Source organism: Panthera leo, chromosome B2, assembly GCF_018350215.1.
Source record: "Panthera leo isolate Ple1 chromosome B2, P.leo_Ple1_pat1.1, whole genome shotgun sequence".
Classification (NCBI taxonomy): domain Eukaryota; kingdom Metazoa; phylum Chordata; class Mammalia; order Carnivora; family Felidae; genus Panthera; species Panthera leo.
The window spans coordinates 140,582,937-140,604,528 of NC_056683.1; the positions used below are offsets into that span (position 1 = coordinate 140,582,937).

At 42.1% G+C, this 21,592-nt stretch overlaps 1 protein-coding gene across 8 annotated transcripts in view; it reads left to right on the forward strand.

Annotated features, from left to right (window-relative positions):
- Positions 1–21,592, forward strand: part of ARID1B (AT-rich interaction domain 1B) — a 447,597-nt gene that overhangs the window by 248,940 nt on the left and 177,065 nt on the right. For 5 of the 8 annotated variants that reach the window (XM_042940136.1, XM_042940142.1, XM_042940137.1 and 2 more), the window contains exon 5: positions 19,860–19,901. The exons of the other annotated variants lie outside the window; for them this stretch is intronic. In XM_042940136.1, coding sequence (XP_042796070.1) covers positions 19,860–19,901 — 42 coding nt within the window. The remainder of the gene's footprint in view (positions 1–19,859; positions 19,902–21,592) is intronic. 8 annotated transcript variants of the gene reach the window in all.

Here is a 21,592-nt window from a genome sequence, read left to right on the forward strand (position 1 = left end):
AGAGAGAATGCCAAGCAGGGTCTGTACCATCAGCACAGAGCCCTACGCGGGGCTCAATCCCATGCACCCTGGGGTCATGACCTGAGCCGAAATCAAGAGTCGGATGCTCAACTGACTGAGCCACCCGGGCGCTCGGAAAGCGAACTTTTAGTCATTGCTATTTAACTCTCTTCACAACCACCTGCTGTCATTACCATCCTCACTTCATCCCTGAGGAACCTGAGGCACGGGGATGTCAGAAACTTGTCCGAGAATACAGAGCCGTTGCTTGGAGGAGCTAAATCCAGTGCCAGCTAGTCTTGCCTGGTACAAGCTCTTAATGTCTGTTTTCTCCCTGGATATGGAGGAAAAGCAGTTCCGAAGTCCTGACATTTCTAGCCTAGTTGGCTGTTGCTTCCATCAAAGGAAAGAGGAACTTTGTCCTTTACATCTCAGTGTGCTCACTGAAGGTTCTGTGTGCGGGTTTATGCTCATCTCATTCTATATGCTTTTCTATAAAAAGTTCAGGCATCCACTCCAAGGAACTCAACCGTCGTCCTCTCCTTGCCTGGGACTCCACGTTCTGTAGTCTTCAGTACAGGTTCCCCAACCTGGACTTCCTCCTGCCAGCACGGGTATGCCACGAGCATGTCAAAGTAAACAGCCCCAGATCGAACTTACTACTTGCTAGTTGATGACATAACCGTGCCGTTCTGCAGCCCGGGTTGAAAAGTGGCGTCTCCTCTTGACTACTCTCACATACAGCCATTATCTTACTTGAACTAGAACCATCTCAAAATCTCATTAGGTCCCGTAAGTGATTCCCCCCCCCCCCCCCCCCCCCCCCGCCTTTTTCTCCTGATGTGAATGCACACAGGCATACACACCTACCAACCAAGCAACTGGCATAATTTGGAGGACTACAAAGCAGCAAAAGACCAGAAAATAGCTGCAAGAGGGACGGGAGGGGGAAGAAAGTACATAATTTCAGGAAAGAGGGGACAGTGCATATGTAACACGTTTGCTCTTCAATAACTATTTGAGGTTTTAAAAAGCTTTGGAATGAAATTGAAAACTGTTCAGCAAACTATATTGTTAACCAGATTAGTAATATTCAGGAAATAAGTTGGATGAAGCTAAACAAATTTTGAACTTTTCGTCACTGACGAATTGACCTAACACGGACGTGAGTAGTTCTCTCTAATCTTGCTTTTTAACCTTCTAAGTAGTATCGTTTTATATACATTTACTCTTTCATAGCCTCGTACTAGTGCAGCAGTTCATAAGAGAGACAATTTAAAAAATAAAGGGTACGGGGCAAACCTTTTTATTGAGAAATTGTTGTAGGAGCATGTAGTTGTAAATTGGTACCTAAAAAAGAAGATGTTTAAGATAAAGGTGATAGGCATCTTTTTGTATCAACCCAAACTTTAAAATTTGAATAAGAGTTTGTAAATGCTTGGATTCTTAGTGTATGTGCCACCGTGTTTTTCTGTTACTGATATCGTTGGTACTATAAATAGTAGGTGGGGTTGAATGAGAAATGGTATCATACAAACAACAGTGAAGCCTAATTTTAGCCACTTCTTACTCAACTTGAGATTCAAAATATGACCCAGTAGTGATTTAAAACTTTTAACAATTTCACAATTTCCCTAAAATTGTTTTTGTCTAATTTTTTTTTTTTTTTTTTAAGTTTTCCTCAAACTGTTAGCTTCTTCCACATAACTTTCGTTGATAACTCAAGAAATTATTTTCTGGGCGCCTGGGTGGTGCAGTCCGTTAAGCAGGGGACTCTCCGGTCATGATCTCGCTCACTGAGTCGGAGCCCCAGGTGGGGCTCCTCAGTGACAGCACTGAGCCTGTTTCGGATTCTTTCTCTTCCTCTCTCTCTCTGCCCCTCCCCCTGCTAGCTGTGCCTCTCTCTCTCTCTCTCTCTCTCTCTCAAAAGAAATAAACATTAAAAAATTTATGTTCTCAAATTAGTGTATGTGCATTTACACCGTATGTGCCTTCTTTTAGGGAACGACTTGATTCCTTTATTTTCTCCAAAAAGAAATCCTCCATTTCTCCAAAATGGCATGTGTGGCTATAAATTATATATAACCTTAATGGGTGACAGAATGTTGCTTGTTTGTTGACTTTGGTCATTAAATTAGGTACTTTTTGGAAAACCAAAACTTTAAATGTCTGCCCCCCAAGACATGCGAACCAGGATCTTTCAGGAGCAGCCAACCTCTGGCTAGTGCTGGGCTTAGTCCCTTCCCTGCATGGCGGCCCCTGGCCTGAGCCCGGTTCTTCTCCCATGACTGTCCTTGGCTCAGGCTCTAGCTTGCTCTCCTACTTCTCTTGCCTTCCCGGCCCGCCTGTTCAGCTTCTCCTAGTTGATTAATTACCATCCTCATAGTTTATCTATTTTTATTTGTTGCCACAGACTGGCTTTGTAGAGTAGCGAATGTCTGAAGGACAGAGGACCCCTTTCTAGCCACCAGCCCTAAAATTACTTTTTATTTTTCTATCCTAATACCACCTTTCCCCCCCCCCCCCCCCCCCATACGTTAAAAAGTGTTCCGCATCTGCTTCTTTGCAAGCTATGTCCAACAGACTGCACATCCAGGGATTTGATGAGGCACTCAATCAGGAAGAGACAGATGGTTAGGAAGAGAGTATAAAGAAACCTGAAAGGTGAGGGGGAGGGGGGCGGACGCATCAAGCGAGTTCGGAAATTCCCGGTGCCTTGAACCCCGGGAATCAGGAAGGAGCTGCTGCCCCGCGCCTCCTCGGTGGAAAAGCGGCCCGGGCGGCGCGGGGCGAGGTTGTGCAACAAAGCTCTGGCGAGGCGAGCTCCCAGCAGGCACCGCTCCGCGCCGCCCTCCGCCCGCGCTCCAGGTTTCCCGGCAGGCAGCCCTCGCCCCGCCCCCGGCCCGGTTCCTCCCCTTCTCCCTCCCCCGCACGTAGGCTGGCGGCAGGGGGCGGGGTGCCGTGGGGGTGGGGGGGTCTTCCAGCTCGTCGGGCCAGCCGGCCCTTGCGTCCGGAGCCACTGCCGCGCGCCTGGGCCACCGTGGCCATCTTCCCGCAACTGCAAGGCTCCTGGGCCCTTTCTCTCCGGCCCTTGGTGGGGGGCGGGGAGGAGCGCGGGCAGCCGCCTGGGCTGCCTTCTGCAAGCCAGAAAACGGGCACCTAGGCAGGCGGTGCCAAATGTACTGTCAAACGTGGTTTTGTAAAGTTTCTGCTGACACAGCCTAACGTTTAAATGAAACGCCCCGGCTGGATTGACGAAGGCAAAGAACGTCTTTCCTGTGCCCTTTCTGGCCACGGTTCTATCCCACGTTGCTTCCTTTGCCCCCTAACCTCCCGTTTGGCTTGCCAAAATCTGCGTGTTTTTATTTCCCTACTTCCTTTAGCGCATCGCTCTTTTCACTCCTCTTCCCCTGCCCCCAAAGAAATACCACCACCCAACTTCCAGGGCCGGATGAAGCTGCAACTCTTTTTGCGCAATTACAACAAGTGTCTGGTGGTGGAAAAGCACAGAAAGAGCTGGGCAGGAAGGACGCTGGGTCGGAGCAGAGCCCAGGCCTCTAAGCCTTGGGTGGGGCCCTTGCTTGTGGGCGAGGGGCGGGGCCGTAGAGCCCGGGCGAGGCCAGGCAAGCAGGGGAGGGGTGGGAGCTCAGAGGCCAGGCCACCAAGCGCAGTGTGTCACGTGCCAGCTGGTGGGGGGCGGGCCCTGCGGGTGGGGGCGGTGTCGGAGCGGAGCCCAGGCCGAAAACACAGGGTGGGACCCGCGCCTCTAGGCGGGGGGCGGGGCTCGCTGGTCCGGGCGAGGCCCGAGTTCAGAACCCAGTTGACAAAAACAGGGCGGGGCCAGCGAGTGAGAGGCGGAGTTGGAGGGCAGGGGTGGGGTCAGCTCAAAGCCCAGGCTTCAAATTCAGAGCCGGGCGCCACTGGAGAGCGAAGGGTGGGGTCGGCGGGCAGGTGGAGCCTGAGGCTGAGGCCGAGGCCGAGGCCTGCTAGAACTCTGCTGGGCCGGAGGGTCGGGATCACAGGCTGCCAGGAGCCAGGCCGACCAAGGCTGGGGCTGCTTAGGCATGTGTGTAAGAATCTGGAGCCAAGTACATGTCATCAGCCTTCTTTGGCGGGAAAACCTGCTCACAGCACTGCCTCTCTGCTTTTCAGCCTTTCTGTGTCCTGAACACTCAGGGATCATTCATTGGTTATTCTCATTGACGTTTCAAGTCGAATGTTACAATCTAGATACCTTTGACGACATTCTCAGCTATGCTAGACGATACATAAAACTGTAGTAGATTAAGACGTGTGTAATCTGACTAGTAGTAATCCATTATGACCACTTAGTTTGTAAACTTCTTTTATTCCACTCAGTGGAGTATATAATTCCTAAGGTCTGTTTACTCTGTTGATAGCACTTACCAAAGTAGCTTACTACTTGGTAGTGGGGTTCTGCTGAAAATTAATGAAAGGGAGCCTCCTTTAACATGGGATCCAGAGGCTAGTGAGGGAGCTCTCATGCCGCACTACTCCTGATCAACTGCAGACCCGATGAGAAGAAATGTACCTGGCAAAGCCATCCTGCTTTGGCTACTACTTCACTATCCCAGTTTGAGGAAGAAGGATTTTCTCCTCCCACAGCAACAGCTCAGCCAATGAGAGACTGTTCTAGCTCAGTGAAAAGCCCTATATACTTCCAACAGTTTCCTGCATTAGTTTTGTTTATAACAGCCCTCCCAGCTTCCTGCTTTCCTTTGTGAAAGAATGTTCCTCTCCTTTGTTCTTGGGACTTGGCTGTGGTTTTGCCATAGCTTGCTTGTCCTGAGTTGCAATTCTTTGCTATTCCAGTTAATTTTTGCTGTAAAATAACCGGCAGGTTTTATTTATTTATTTTGTAATTTTTCTGAATGTTTATTTTTGAGAGAGAGAGAGACAGAGTATGAGCAGGGATGGGGCAGAGAGAGAGAGAGGGAGACAGAGAACTGGAAGCAGGCTCTGAGCTGTCAGCACAGAGCCCCACGCAGGGCTCGAACTTAAGACCTGTGAGATCATGACCTGAGCTGAAGTCGGACGCTCAACCGACTGAGCCACCCAGGCGCCCCTGGCAGGTTTTATTTTTAAGGCTAACACAACTTAATTTTGGAACTCTTGAATTTTAGGTTGATGATTTATTATAAGAATATAATTCTGAGTTATATTCTTCCTCTATATCAATATTGATAAACTAAGAAATAAGTCAGAAGAGTGTAAGAGAAATGGCTTTGAATAGTTCTGAATATAAATGTTCTTCTATTTGCCTTTGTGTCTTATAAAGTTATAATGTTTATAGTACAGATGGATAAGCATAGTATTTTCACCTGTGGATGCAAACAAGATTTAATTCAAAAATAGATTCTATCAGGGACATTTCTAACTTTGATCAAGTTGGCGCTCACTTATGACACATGCCAGTTCTGTTTTAAGTTACATTAAATCCAAAATTCTTTGAGTGTTTTGTTAAAAAGAGGTGAGTCACATACAAGGATATACTATTGTAATCCCCAGTCACCCTCACATTATAGGAAGTGGGAAGAGCAAATGTAATGTTATGGGACACCCTGATTGGTATCCACCAATAAATAGGCTAAGAATAACAGCTCTTTTTAGGTTTTGAGCTACAATCTTGTGTAATAGTGGTTAAATTGATTTAGGTCTGTGAGTTTGGAGTTGACAACTTTTACCTTCTTAGTTTTGTGAGTATTGGATTAATGGAAAGGCTTAAGTTTTTGTATATCTCAGAGATGCTATGTGTAATTGGGAAAAGAAAACAGGGCAAACTCTTTCACATAATAGGCTGGTGGAATTTGAAAACAGTACAGTTACTTGAATCAAAAACAATTTCACCTGTCATCCTCCCATGTATTAATTCATTCTACAGTTAATCAGCACCCTCTTACACACACATTTCATTGGTGAAAATGCATCTGAAATTATAGGTACATCAAGCTTTTCTTAGGAGTTATGTTTCTAATGTTACCTGGAATGTCTTGGATTTTAAAAATCCTAACCCAAATAAATGTTAGCACAAAAGACATACTTAATTTGGATAGTCATTTATGCCCATTCTCCCCAAGAGCAGTTTCTGTTTGCTCTAGGCATCCTGTTTACAGCAAAATTCTAAAGCTTTTCCCACCTACTATCCTGGTGAGTATGAGATTCCTGTACCCACACTCCCCAGGGTTCTCAAAGAGACTCTTGAAAGTAAATAATTTAAGTGAGATTTCAAGCAAATGTCTGATTGGACTGATTTTGCATTCAGATTGTAGATAGAGCTAAAATACACACATGCAAACATGCCCATGCATGCTTATACACACGTGTTAACAGGAGTTATCTCAGGTTATTACTTTTGACTTTCACCCATTTCCTCTTTTTTTAAATAGTGAATGTGTATTAACCATAATTGGTAACAACTCTCTCATTTAAAAAAAAAGTAAAATATGGCATTGAACTCACATTTCATTTGAGTAGTTTTATTTGCCTGAACTTGAGGGTTCAGTTGTCACGGAAGTTGAGAGCTTCTTCCTGGAGGAAACATTTGTTTTACAGCATTTTATTTTAGCAGTACTTTGCCGTGTGGACCCTTGTTTCTGTAGCCCTTCTACGGTGGACACAGTGATGAGGCAGTTTAACTAACTGTTTCAACACTTGACATAACTTTCAGCCCCAGCACTGTTAGTATTCCTGTTAATGAAAAGATTTGAGTAAGGATCTTTCTGTTCTTAGGCTTTTGAATTATTGGTAGCTGGGATTTTCCATGTCTAGACCAGGGTTTCTCAACCTTGGTACTATTGACATTTGGGGCCTGATCATTCATGGTTGTAAAGAGGCTATTCTGTGCATTGTAGTATCTTTTTTTAAGTTTATTTATTTATTTGGAGAGAGACAGTGTGAGTGGGGGAGGGGCAGAAAGGGAGAGAGAGAATCCCAAGCAGGCTTTGTGCTATCAGCACAGAGCCCCAAGCGGAGTTTGAATTCTGGAACTGTGACATCACCACCTGAGCCGGAATCAAGAGTCAGACACTCAACCAACTAAGCCACTGGGCGCATTGTACCCTGTGCATTGTAGAATTTTTACCCACTAGTCAGCTGGAGTAACCCCTCCGCTCCCCCAACCCCAGTTGTGATGGCCAAAAACGTCTCTGGATATTGTGAAATGTCCCCTAGATTGGGGCAGGAGGGGGCACACAAAATTGTTTCTGGTTGAGAACCTTTGGTCTGGACAAAACTTGATTGGAAATCTTTGGCCAAAATTGTTCATAAACTTTTGATAAAACAAGACACAGATGAATGAAATGTGACAAATGAAACAAGTAGCTAGTTTCTTTTCAAGTTTGGTGTACATTGTTTATTTCGAAAGCCTCATTAAAAAAAAAAGCACTAAAGAATTTGTATGAACAAAACTCAGTCTCTTTAATAAAAAATAGTAAAAGGACCTACGGAGAATAGACATTTCAAACATTAAAAATCAAGCTTTTCTACCTTGAGGACATATTTCAAGCTTTTGGTACTTTTTTAAGTAGAAAGAAATTTCACGATAGAAGTTCAGTAACTGAATTTTCTCCTACGTCTTCTGGACTTATTGGGGCTGACTTACCAACTATAAATATGTGGTCCTTTAAGAGTTTTCCAAGATCTGAATTTTAAAAATTGAACTTCAAGTTCTCTGAGCTAAGACTGAAAGGATTGTTATGAAGAGGGAAGTATCGTGCTTCACATCTGAAGGTCGTGCAATGTTTTCTTGTCTGAACTTGGACATACGTTAGCTGTAGTGTTGGCTGTGGCTTTGACTCAAAGCTTACATAATATTTTCATGTCTGAACCTGCACATACTACTTTAGCTTTTGTGTTGACTGTAGTTTTGATTTTAAGTTAATTGGCTAGTTTTCACGTGGGAGTTCAAATTATAAGCGATTGTAGTAAATAACCAAATACTTTTATTAGGCACATGATTCCTTTCTAGCTTCAAAAAACAACCTGTAGTTGTTTCTACCTGATTAAAAAATTTCAAATACCTCAAACTCCTCCCCTGCCCCCCGCACACACACACCCTGAAGAAGAATCTGGCAATTCTGAAATTAGGCAGGAATCTGTAGAAATTGTCAACTGAAAATTTCAATTCTGTGACCTAAAACACTTTATCAAAACAGAGCAAAACAAACAAACAAAGTATACTATGCAATGAAAATCAAAGGCATTTTGAGGATGAGAAACTATGGAATATTACTTTAGTTCTTGCCTGTTTGGAAAAGTAACATCTTCTGAGTACCATGAATACCTACAATGTGAAATGCAAAACAAGATAATACGTAAGAATAGGATTCTCATAGGATCTGTGAGCAGCTGAATAGGACATTTTTGTTACCCTAAAAAGTTTCCTTTTTCCCTTTTTACTCGGGCCCTTTCTCCTTCTTACCCAACAACTCCAGGCAATCATTGGTCTGTTTTCTTTCCCTTTAGATTTGCCCTTCCTAAGATGTTCCAGAAATGAAAGTATACAGTGGGTAACCTTTTGAATCCAGCGTCTTTTACTTAGCATAGCATATTTGAGATTCATTCATGTTCGGTTAATTTGTTTCTTGGTGAGTAGTTTTCCATTATGTGGATATGTTCCGTAGTTTTGTTTATCCATTCACTGATTGATAGACATCTGGATTGCTTGCACTTTTTGACAATTATGAATAAATCCTCAACAGATATTCTCATACAGGCTTTCATGTGAACATGTTTCCATTTCTCTTGGGTAAAGACCTAGAAGTGGGATTTCCGGATCACGTGGCAACATTACTTTTACCTTATCAGAAATTGCCAAACTCTTTTCCAAAGTGGCCCTATTATTTTGCCGCTATTAGATGATTTTTGGGAGTCAGTTCTCATAGCTGAATCCCATGTTTCTACACAAATTACTTTTTTTTTTTTTTTTTTTTTGCCATAAAACACTGCTATCTACGGTACAATCAAAGGATTCTTCCTCAGTAATTTATTCTTCGGGGGAGCATGGCAATCATATCACTAGTATTTTAGAAGGTGACTTTACTGTGTCATGTCAAGACATGCATCTTGATGGGAGGTCGTTACAGATGAGCGTCACAAGTGTGCCACGCTTCCTCTTTAGGCCAGTCTTGCCTCCACAGCTGTGCCCATTCAGGTTTCTGTGGCTGCTTCCAGTCCGACCTTAGTCCCTCGTGTCCTCAGACACCAGGTCTCAAGTGAGCAGATGAGTGTTTGTAATTATCTCCCTGACTTTTCTTCTCTTCTAAAGTGTCCATCTCCTGAATTGTCAATATTTTCTGACTGTCGAAGACTCTAGATTCTTTAGAGAGGAGTCCTTTAGGTTTTTTCTCGAAGATTAATATCGAACAAGTTTGAACTCAAAAAAAGCACTCCCGTGAACTCCGTGGCAAAACTTTTTCACACAACCGGTACCAATTTTTTGAAGGCTTCCTCTTTTTCTCGTGCAATTTTTTTTTTTTTTTTAGAAGATGTATTTGTTATGGAGAGAGGAAGAGGGGGCTGAGTCCAATAGCGGTATGCTGACAGTTACTTGCCTTGAAAACTTCAGCTCTTTTTTTTCTTCATTTGCCTCTTCCAGAACTTCCAGCACTAGCTTCAGTTTTCTTCACAGACTTAGGCTCTTGGCTTGAAAGTTTTGTTAATGTTGCCCTTGGCAGATAAGACTGTCTTAAACTGCTCCTGCTCGGGAACAAAGGAGGTGACATGATTGGGGGGATGGGGGTGCCAGTTTAGGTTAGCTTTTTTGGTCGAATACCACTTAACGGGAACTGTGAAAAGAATTGAAAAGTGGCTGGCTTCCCTAGAGACTTCTTTCTTAGTTTTGCAGTCGCTAATTTACCTAATTACATCTGTAGATTCTTCAAAATATGTCCCATCTAAAACAAGAATAAGTTGTAAGGTAAAAGGTAAAAAAAAAAAAAAAGAAAAAAAAATTAAGTTAAATTAAAGGTAAAAGGTTAAAAAAAAATTGAGTTAACTTTAAGTATAACTAACCTTATGTTCTTTTTTGTCTCTTTTACTGAGTTGTCTTTCTGTTCCAGCTTGATAATCAAGAGGGCCCTAACGATTTAATTTAAATTTTGAAAGGCCTTAAAGATGCATGGCAATAAAAGTGTGATTTTAAGCCCTATTCCAGTATTTTAAAAACCAACGTGTATTTTGGTAGAAGTATTTTAGGATAAAAAAGAAGTTTCTTACACCTGTCATTTTTCTTACACGCAGACCTTGGTGGTGGGGGGGTGGCAGGGACATGTGGACAGGGGGAGAGGGCAGCAGAAAAAAGAAACCAGTGACCCGTAATCAAATTAATAATGTACAAACAGCTATTTGGGGGCAGTCATGGAAATTTAATTTGTTAATCTAAAAATATTTTTGTTTTTAAAACACCTTTTCATTCTGATCTGATCCCTTTAAGTCCTCTTTGTTGCACCCCTTCCCCTTAGACACACTGACACTTGCACATGGCCTTTCCTGTGGGTCCCCACAGCCTGTCCTCAGGACCTCTTCCACGTACTGATTTTATAACCACTTTCAACTTGCTTTTCTGAGATGATCTTAACAGTGGGTAGGACTGAGATAGGGGGTTACCTATGGCCAAATAGTACGTTCGCCAAATTCCCAATTTTATTACCTTAGTAGGTTTATCTGGTTGTTTTCAAAATATAAAATTTTCCTCTTTATGAAAGGTAAATAAAATTAGAAAAAAAGAATTTGTGTTTTTGGCTTGTGGTTTTAGAGCACTTGAATGCATCAAATTGTATTGTAGTATAAGTACAGTATAGTAAATTTGATAAATTTTTTGTATCAATTTATATATGAATGAGTATATACTTGGGTAAACAGGGAAGTGTTGCTTAAAATGGCATTGAATATGACAGTTCACAATGAATGTGATACAATGGGAGACGAGATAATAGTACTATCTCAGTTTTTATAAAGTTTAGATAAACTACCACTTGTTCAAAAGTTTTTAACATCTGAACTGCCTGGACACCTGTAGCTGTTGTATTTTCCTTCATCAAACCTCCTAGAAGTTATGAACAAATATAGGAAATCTTACTAAGAAGTAGATGTTGACTTGAAGTATACAGATAAGGCAAGCACATAGAAATGATAACAATGAATAGTTAACATTTTACTGTACATGTATTTTCTACTTTAATAAAATATGATTTACAGAGAGATCTAAAGGTGAATATGAAAGCACTGCTTTTATTAAAAGTATGATCATTTTCAAAAGTTTTGTGTACAAATGTGCATTATTTGTGTACGTGCGTGTTGTATTAGGAAAGCCAGATGAAGTCTTGAATACATACCTATGCATTAAGATGTTCATGACTCCATAGCCCGCATTTCTTGATAAACACTGGCAGTATAGAATTGATTAGCTTTATACACGTGATGTTTTTAGGTATAGCTTTCCGAGTGCCCCCAAATCTACAAATATGTTGGTCATATAACTGATGTTACACTTGCACTTTGTGTGAAAGAATCCTCTCTGGAGTAGGGGTAGTACCATGACCAATGAAACCTGCCAAGTGCCAGTATCCGTCAGTAGAATTGGCACCTGGCGGTCTTCTTCACAGTGTGACCTGCACTGTGGGTAGAACATTCTTAACCGTCTGCTGTGATTGTGGTCAACCAGCCTAAATGCAAAGCCAAAATTTACTTTTAAAAATTAAACTTGGAAAGTTTGTGAACTGTATGCATTCTTTGTAAAATATTTACTATCTATCGTCATTTCTTAGCCCAGTACAATTCTAAGAGAATCATTATGTTTTAAGTCACGAATAGGGAGAAAAGAGGCTTATCTTTGAGCGACAGCCTTCATTGCCATCAATTTTAAAAAACGGATTTTTAAAAGGAATTTAAAATTTTCTATCGGCTGGAGAGACAAATGCATCAAAGAAATGCATATGTATCATCATCAAATATAGTAAAACTGGGTATTTAAAATTTTTTTAAAAATTTATTTATAAGAGAGAGAGCACGAGCAGGGGAGGAGCAGAGAGAGAGGGAGACACAGAATCCGAAGCGGGCTCCAGGCTCTGAGCCATCAGCACAGACCCCAGTGCGGGGTTCAAACCCACGGACTGCAAGATCATGACCTGAGCCAAAGTCAGACGCTCAACTTACTGGGCCACTCAGGTGCCCCAGTGTTGTTACAGTTTTTTTTAAAAAAATAATGCTTAAATTTTTTTTTAAGTTTATTTATATATTTTGGGAGACAGAAAGCAGGAGCAGGGGAGGGGCAGAGAGGGGGGGGGAGAGAGAGAGAATCCTAAGCAGGCTCCACGCTATCGGTGCAGAGCCAGACACGGGGGCTCGAACTCGTGAAGCCGTGAGATCATGACCTGAGCTGAAATCAAGAGGCAGACACTGAACAGATAGAGCCACCCAGGCGCCCCCTTGTGGTGGTCTAGTTTTCAAACCGTTCATGTTTATTTACTGGGGAAAGAAACAGCAGTACTTCTTGAGCTTCTACTCTGTGCCAGGCACTCTCTAGGTAGGAAGCATACAGCGGTGGATGAGACAGGACGTCCCTGCTTTTGTGACGTTTACATTTAGTAAAGGGATGGGCAATCAAATTTCAGGTGGTAACGCAGGAGAGGAAGAGAGGCTGTCTAAGGATGTGACCTTTGAACCAAAGTGGGAGTGTTATGCCGGGGACCAGAGGTGGGAAGATCTGATACGGAGTGTTCCAGGAGGAGGGAGCAGCAAGTACAGAGGCCCTGATGTAAGAAACGGTCATTCTTAGGAACAGAAAGGCAGCTGGTGTCGCTGAAACATTGTGCCTGGAGAGACAGAGGTGGGATTGGAGATCAGTGAGACAAAGCCGGAGCCCTACTGCTCAGCTGCTCGTGGACCACAGGAAAGAATTCAGAGCAAATTTTATGGTCTTGGACAGTTTCAAATTGGGAGTGGAGACGGAGGCGGACGTAGCTACATAGATACGTAACAGCTCTCAGAATTGCCTTTACTGTCGTAGCGGTCTTGCCGGGAACTCTGCCAGCAGATGTAGGACACCTAGAGCTCCGTGGTGTAGAGTCATACAGTGCGCTAGGTAGCTTTTCCTGTGCAACAGACCAACCCCTAACTCAGTGCTTGGAAAGGCCCCCATTTATTTAGCTCACTATCCTACAGTTTGACAAATTGGTCTGAGCCTGAATTGTCCTGGTTTCTGCTGAGCTCGCTCTCCTTTCTTAAGTCAGCTCCTGATCAGCTAAGTGGCTCTGCTCCTTGGAGATGACTGGCTCTTGGCTAGGGTGATGTGGTAACAGAACCATTGTGTCCTCCAACAGACTAGTCTGAGCTTGTTCTCATGGTAGCTGGTTGACTTTCAAGAGAGTGATTATAAGTATGCTTTGCCTTTTGAGTCTTAGACTTGGAAGCGGTACAGTATGATTCTGTAGCCACGTTCTGTCGATCCAAGCAAATCACATGCCCAGCCCCGCTTAAAGGAGCGGAGAAATCGATTCCACCTTTCGGTGGAAGGGCCTGTAAAGTCACATTGCATAGTGGTGGCTATTTGTACACACTCTGTTCCACACTCAAGGTCTTTTTTTCTCTGAGCCATTCATGAGTTTGTGATTGCTTTGTAAATCTTAAGTGAAGGTATCCTCACTCAGAGAACCTAATTAGAAAGAGGAGTGTGACCATAATGGTGACAACTTTTGTTTTAAATTTAATAGCCTAGGATATGAAGACACAGCAAACACCCCAGTATAGAAGATAATGTGAGCATAGCACTTGTAGTCAAAAGCATAATTATATCCAATCCATTGTTTGTCTTGAGATCGTATTACGCTATATTGGGTATAACAGAAATGCTCTTTGGCTGCCCAGATGAAATTTAGCATCGCTATTAATATTTACTGGTTCCCTAACCAGAGATAGGTTTTTAGTTAATTTTAAATACATTCGGAGAATGGTGCTTCTACTCAGCAGCACTGAGCAGTAGAAGGCGTCATTGTGCGTTCTCTTACCAGCTAACCAAACACTGAGCGGTTTCAGCAAGCCGTGTCCTTGAGCTGTCATGTGGCCTGCACATGCTAATAAGGAGAATGAGGAGAATTAATAAGAGGAGAAGGCTGGCAAGGTTTTGCGTGGTTTTTTTTAAGTGTTCGTTTTTTTTCAATGGATTACAAAAAGGTAAGATAATAGTGAAAGTAAAAGTAGGAATAACAAGCAATAATAATAAAGAAAGAAAAAGACAAAAACACCTTCTTTGCTTGCCAAAATAAAAACTTTGCAACCCAGTGTTAGCTGCTATGTATTTGTGAATGTGATGGACAGAGGCGGGGCGGAGGGAGGGGCTTGTCCCGTACGTGCAATGGTCATCAGTCTGGGGACATGGTTTTGGAGGGCAGTTTATTTATTAATGTCTGCTTCTCCTTAATGGTATATTGCTCTTTCTGGCCCAACCGAAGCAGGCACACCATTCTAGGCAAACATTATTTTTTTCAAGAGCATCTGAATTCTTAATGAATTACTTGTGGACAAATACTGTGACTGCAAATTCGATCATGTTCTTGTTGATTATTACCATTCTCCTCCCCTCAACTCCCATCTCCCTTTAGGTTGAATACCTCACAGGTAATTTTGCTCTTCCCATCCCTACCTGGAACTAGAGGCAAAATTTATATCATTTTAATGTTTAATTATGGTAAAGATATGGTATCTCTGATCACTAGAGAACATAATGGATTATTCTGCACCATAGTTATTCAAATGGAAAATTAAAACTGAGTCACCTCTTCCCCTTGTTATTTCAAAATAAATTATAGATGGATCAAATATTTAAATGTAAAAAATGAAAGTCAAACATATTAAAAGAAAACATGAATGAATATGTAAAAAATCCTGGGGTGGGGAAGACCTTTTCCAGCATGGGCACACATTCTAGAAAGCATGAAGAAAACAAATGGATAGACTTGGATATTTATAATGTCAAATTTCTGTTTTTAATCCTTTTAAAATTTAACGTGTTATAAGTGTTCTCTTATGTTATAAAATACTTCATAAAAAGTGAGTTTTTTATGAGTATGTAATGGTCTATCGTATGAAATACCACACTTCATTTAACCACCATCCCATATTTTTGTACATTTTCCCCTAATTTCTCATTTTTTTCAAATAATGGCATAGTACACATACTTTATAAACATTTGATCACACATGAGACCATAAAGATAGGTTCTGTAGCAAATAGATTATGACATTTACTTACATTTCTGTGATTACTACTGACATTGGACAGTTTTTATGTTATGGGCTTATTCTGTTAACTACTTTTAATTAAACAAGGAACACATGCACGTGGCAAAAAGAATTCTTAACATTGTAAGACAAACTACAGTGAAAAATGAGTTCTCTCCCTTGAGGTAATCACTGATGTGTTTCTTACATATCCAGAAGGGGTCTAAGTGAATCAAGTGTATAACCCACCCCACTTTAAAAAAAAATACAGATGTTAGCATACTGTGCGCATGGTTCTGGTTCTTTTCACTTAATGTGTAATATCATAGAGATCTTACCTGCACACATAGATGTACCTCCTTTTTAATAGCAGTATAGCATTCCATTGCTTGGCAGTGTGATAATTTCAGCTTTTTACTGTTGCAAACAACTCAGATAAACCATTTGGTAAATATTTTTGCACTTGAGTATCAGAATTATTGGTTTAACACTTAATCACATGCATACACATTTTGATAGATACTGTTAAATTGCACTTTATTCCAACATATGTTCTCATAATCAGTGCAAGGCTATGATGTGATTTCCCACACCTTTGTCAGTATTGTAATTAACCAACCTTTTTAATCTTGGTAATCTTTAGTGAGAAAAATGGAATAACGTTAGGAGTTTGGATTTGCATCCTTTTGATTATGAATAGGATTCTTTATATACAATTACAAAGCATCACTGTCTCTTCTTTTCGTGACAGCGTGATCCTGACTTTAGGAAAAAAAGTTTTTATTAAAATGGGACATACTTTTTGCATGGTTTTATTTTAATGGAAACACTGCTGGATTTTTGTATTCTCTGCTTTAGAGGTGAAAGTAGAAGGGACTTCAGAAGTGGTTCAAGAAAGAAAAGTGCAACCTGTTTCACTTCCAAATTCATAAATTCATGTTTTCCTGATTTTCTTGATTGAATGACTGGAAACTCAAGTGGTTTGTTTTAATTTTGGTGGAGGTAGGGGGCGCCTGGGTGGCTCAGTCGGTTGTTGAGCGTCCGGCTTTGGCTCAGGTCATGATCTCGCGGTCTGTGAGTTCCAGCCCCGCGTCAGGCTCTGTGCTGATGGCTCAGAGCTTGGAGCCTGTTTCAGATTCTGTGTCTCCCTGTCTCTCTGACCCTCCCCCGCTCATGCTGTGTCTCTCTGTGTCTCAAAAATAAATAAACGTTAAAAAAAAAAAATTAATTTTGGTGGAGGTAGGGTTCGGTAGGCTACTCAGGGGAGAGAGAAGCCACTGGAAGGTTTTTTTGTGCAGAGTGCTGCAGAGGCATCGCCCTGCTGCCGGTTTCCTGGTGATTTTCAAAGTTCCCTACGGACGGAACCGTTTTAGCCACTGGTGTTAAAAAGAGTTGATTGTAGCATCATTGCAAATAGCATGATTTACTGGAAAGGGCCTTGTCTGGGACTTAGGAAGCCTCTGCTCTGCTAGCTCGCTCCCAGCCTGTCACACCTGGGAGCTCCGGACCCCCTGACAAGTTCTGTGCCCTAGGACCCCAGCTGTGCTTCTCAGCAGGGTCCTCTGTCTTTGCACTTGTTACAGCGTCTGTGCAGAGAAGGAGAACATTGGGGGAATATGTCCTAATTTTACAGTGGGCAAAACCTGTGACCTTTCTTCTGGGCGGTTTTTATAATACTGCCAGTTTAAATTCCCCTCGCCCGGCCCAGACTGAAGTTTAAAAAGAGAAGTGACACCACGGATAATTCCATTTGGTCCTTTCTGTATATGAATTTAGTTTTTAAATGAATGTTTAATACGTTTCATTCAGGCATTAGGACCAGAGTAAAATTCGTCCCTTTTTCTCTTTTACAGTAGCACTAAGCACCATGCCTTACATGCAGCAAATATCCAGAAATTCTTTGTTAAAGAGTCAGGTGGATGTAAACTGTCAGCACTCTCTCTTCCCAGTACATTATTAAGTCTTTCCACTGAGATGTACTAACTTTTTCTAGTTGTACATTCCTGTTTTAACCTCAAATTGTGACTACTTTATAGCCACATTAAATTTGGTGATAAAGGCTGGTTAGTAATTAAAATCCCATCAGATAAACACAAATCTACTTCTAGTATATGTATAGGGATTGTAGGTGTTTGAGGCTTGTGAAATATAAAATACTTATTTTCTGTTTTGAAAAGATTTAAACCGACGAAAGGAAAAAACTCAGCAGATCTCTGCTGAGAGTGAAGTTTAATGACTACTACCTGAAAATTGTTTGTAAAGGTTGAAATACTCCCTTACTCCCACTAGAGGGGGATTCCTTCCAACTTAGGTAAAAATGCTCTTAGATCCAACAGGAAAACCTTTGTATGACATTGATCTTTCTCTTTTATTAAATGGAAGTTAATTTCATGGTTTTTAAATCAGCTGTTTTTGTGTTGGTATTGAAATATAAAGCCTCTCAGAAACAGAAACAAAATATAAAGGAAAATCTAAAGTACAGCTCAGGAGAGCTGGAGTGCATACTAGCACTATTTAAACCACAGTGCTTTTGAATAAAACAAAATATACTTTTTGAGTCGGTTTAATTAAATTGGTCAATACTTAGGAATTGCGAACCTCTTCAGCCCTCCTGGAGATAGAATCTGGGGTGGAGGAGGGGGCTGACCTTTTGAGATCCACCTCCTGGTTCCATACTCCAAGTCCGTCCATACTCCAGGTCTGTCTGTGTCTCTGTCCAGACCTGTCCATACTCCAGGTCTGTCTGTGTCTCTGTCTACCAACAGAGCCATGCGGACAGTTCCTAAATTCCACTTGAAAGCTTTGGTTTGCTGATATCTCAAGTTGTCAAATACATTGAAGCCATAGCTTTAAATAGATTTCTATTTGCTATTGAATTTTCTTGCTACTTTGGCTTTTTATAATATGTTAAGCAAATGCAGAACTCACTTGGGGATTTTTTTTTTTTGTAGATTTAAACTTCTAATACATTTTGAAAGTAATTGTATATATATTAAAATATCACATCGAGGGTGAATATACCTAACATTAATGTATGCAGCTATGATCTATGTATATAATTTAAGAGTAAATGTCATATAATAGCCTTTACAGTAGTTAAGATTCAGCAAATGCGTTATTTGTCCTTTGCCTTTAACGAAAGTCTTCACTGTTGATTAGAAGTTTTAATGTAAAAATATTTGAGGTTAGTCATCTCCTGTTGTGAAAGACAGGACTTAGGAAATTCAAACATACGTAAATTGCCAGTAAATTGCCAATAGCCTTTGCTCCCCCCTGCCCCCCAGGCCCTTAAACAAAGTCTATAATAAGATCTTGCTTCTAAATCTAACAATGAGCTTTGGAAATCAGAGCATAAACAGACATGCTGTCAGTGAGTCTTATAATGATTTTGTACTATAGTTGATCCAACATTTCACATTTGGTATCGGCAACATATGGTTTTCATCGAAACGAGTCTGGTCACCTTCTCACTTTGTCACCGTGTGTTTCTCTTGCTTTGTGCCCCCCCCCCCCCCCCCCCCCCCCCCCCCCCCCCCGTCTCTGTCAGGTGCCAGGTGGTGGGAGAGCGTCACTTTCAGTGAAGCAGTTGGAGAATACAGTTTGTTCCTCATTTCTTTTTCGACCCCCCTACTGGATGACAATCTTCTCGAAGTGGTCTTCCTCTCTCTCTTTCCTTGCCCTCGAGGGAAGAATCCAATTTTGTTTGATACAAGAGCCATTGGATAGGCCTGTGTGCCTTCCACTTCAACACCTACCACAAAGGCCTGATTTTAAAGGGTTCAGAACTCACAGCCAACCTGCCAGTCTGGTGCCACCGCTCACCGCCCCCCCCCCCCCCCCCCCACTGTCTCCCGCAGACACTTAAAAACATTCGTATCGCCTTCTTTCCTTGCTCTTTTCCATCATATATTGGTACTTTGTAGTAGTCAAAGTTAAAAGCTTTATACACCAGACTGAATAATTATGTTTAAAAAACAGTAATTATCAATACACGTCTTGTTCCATGCGGCTTTTTAAATTCATGTTAATGAGCTCTGTCTTCTCATGCACAAGACTGACAGGCAATTTTGAAGTTTTGCCATCATTTCACAACTTGTTGCTTAGACCCGGCCTGCCTTTTCCCGAGTATTGCTCTCGGCAGCCTTGCTCTGCAGCATTCCACAGACTCAGGACTGCCCACTCCGCTGTGAGCAGAGCAAGAAATCACTAGCAGCTTCACAAGCATGATGAGATTGCACTACGAAGCGTAACTTTCCCCTCACTGTCCATAAGAGATCAAAAAGTATGTGCAACATCTTGTGATTGAACTGGGAAAGGTGATTCTCCTAACTTCCCCAGATCATTTTGAGGAACTCCTACCACCATGTCAACACGATGGCAAACAGATTAATTTAATAGGAGCTCACCCTGTTACAAAACTGGAGCCCAGGGCAGTGACCTGGATTCCGACCCATCCAACTCTTGAAGAGAATCCCAGATCCGTCTTTCTTGACTCCGGGCGTACATTGAACCCCAGTTTTCTCCAAACTCTTGGTTCCAGGCCACGCCCGTGCTCTGGTGTCTGGCTAGACTCAAAGAACGTTTTTGAGAGTGCCTAAATTATGTTTTCCTTATGATTTCAGGTTGAAGTCTTGACCTCGGAGGATACCGCCTTTGGACTCAAGGTGTGTAGTCTGACGTAGCTCACTGTGTAGGTCCCGTCAGCTCCCCTAAGCGCATAGGAAGGCTGAACGGATAGGACTTGCTTTTATTATCAAATGCGGAGTTTCTAAACTCTCCCACAGTTTAAGAGTTGCCCTCACTTGTGATTACGATTAGACTGTGGTAGTATTTTCTTTACCTTCTTTCTCTGTGGTCTAGAGTATAAGAAATAGTACAGGAAACCACGCGTTTCCATTAGTAGCAGTTGACTTTGAAGTTTGAATTCGCCACGGAACAGGATTTACTGAATGGCCCCCCAGGTTGGGAGTGCAACCACCACGACCGAAGGTTCTCTGAGTACTGTTTTGGTTTACCACTCTACTTTCATTAATCCATTTATTCATTTTCCCTGCTTCAAATAGTTACTGAACCCCTGTGTTCCAGTCGCAATTAAATCCCCGTTCCTGCCCTTAAGTGGCTCACAGTCAGTTGGTAGGCTTAGGCCTATAAACAGATCAGTTGTCCTGCGGTGTCCTTGTCTCCCTGCTAGAAGTGTTGGGGGGTGGGGGTTGTTGCGGGAGTGGGCGAGGCCGAGTGGGAAGGCATTCTAGGAGTCTGAGCCCTTGAGAGTGGATTATATTTATAGGCAAAGGAGGAGGACAAGAGAAACGAGAACTATTTTCAGGTCAGGACAACCATGAAAAAAACCAGAGGGAACTGAAAGTAGTTAAATTCTGCCTGGGTAGCAAGATCGGAGGTTGAAGAGGTTAAAGATTTGAATTTTATCCTATAGGAAATGCAAAGCTATTAAAAGATTTCAAGCCAAGGAGTGGTTAGATTTGCAATTTAGATGAATTTGGCCACTTTGTGGAGGATGGACTTGCCAGAGACCAGTGAAGGGCAGTTGAGTGGACCAGGTGAAGGACCGTGTGGACCGAGCCAGCCTAGTGAAAGAGTAAAACTAATCCTTCAGTCTCGGGGACTGGTGATCCTTGGGATATGCAGGGTGAGGAAGGCAGAGGAGCTGAGAATAAGATAAAGAGGTGGTGTGTAACACTGAGAGGGCAGACACAGGAGGGGCGGAAGAATTAGTCTTCCAGGCCTGTAGTGTTTTCTCAGGTTGACTTGCCTTTTGGACGTGTATTTGCTAGGAATTCCTTTTTTTTTTTTTTTTTAATTTGTTTTTTAACGTTCATTTATTTTTTTGAGACAGAGACAGAGCATGAACGGGGGAGGGTCAGAGAGAGAGGGAGACACAGAAGCAGAAGCAGGCTCCAGGCTCTGAGCTGTCAGCACAGAGCCCGACGCGGGGCTCGAACTCACAGACTGCGAGATCACAACCTGAGCCGGAGGCGGACGCTCAACCAACTGAGGCACCCAGGAGCCCCTCCTTTTTTTTTTTTTTTTTTTTAATTTGCTAGTAATTCTTAAACCATATAAATAAATCGGCAAGAGGCGCTTATTAGGGGAGTCTGACTTCATTTTCACATAGAGATACAGAAGTACAGTGTAAGTACCATCAATTACTTTGGAAGTCGGAAGTTTAGGAGAATAGTTGGTGGAAACTTTAGAGCAAAGAGAACGGGTAACTACTCTTACCTGACTCCTGTATGTGCTACATCTTTGGCTTAAAACTAAAAATTAGTTACTTGTATTTTTTCCAAATTTTTCTCTACTTAACATTCTGGATGCTTGGCATTTTATTAGTACAGTT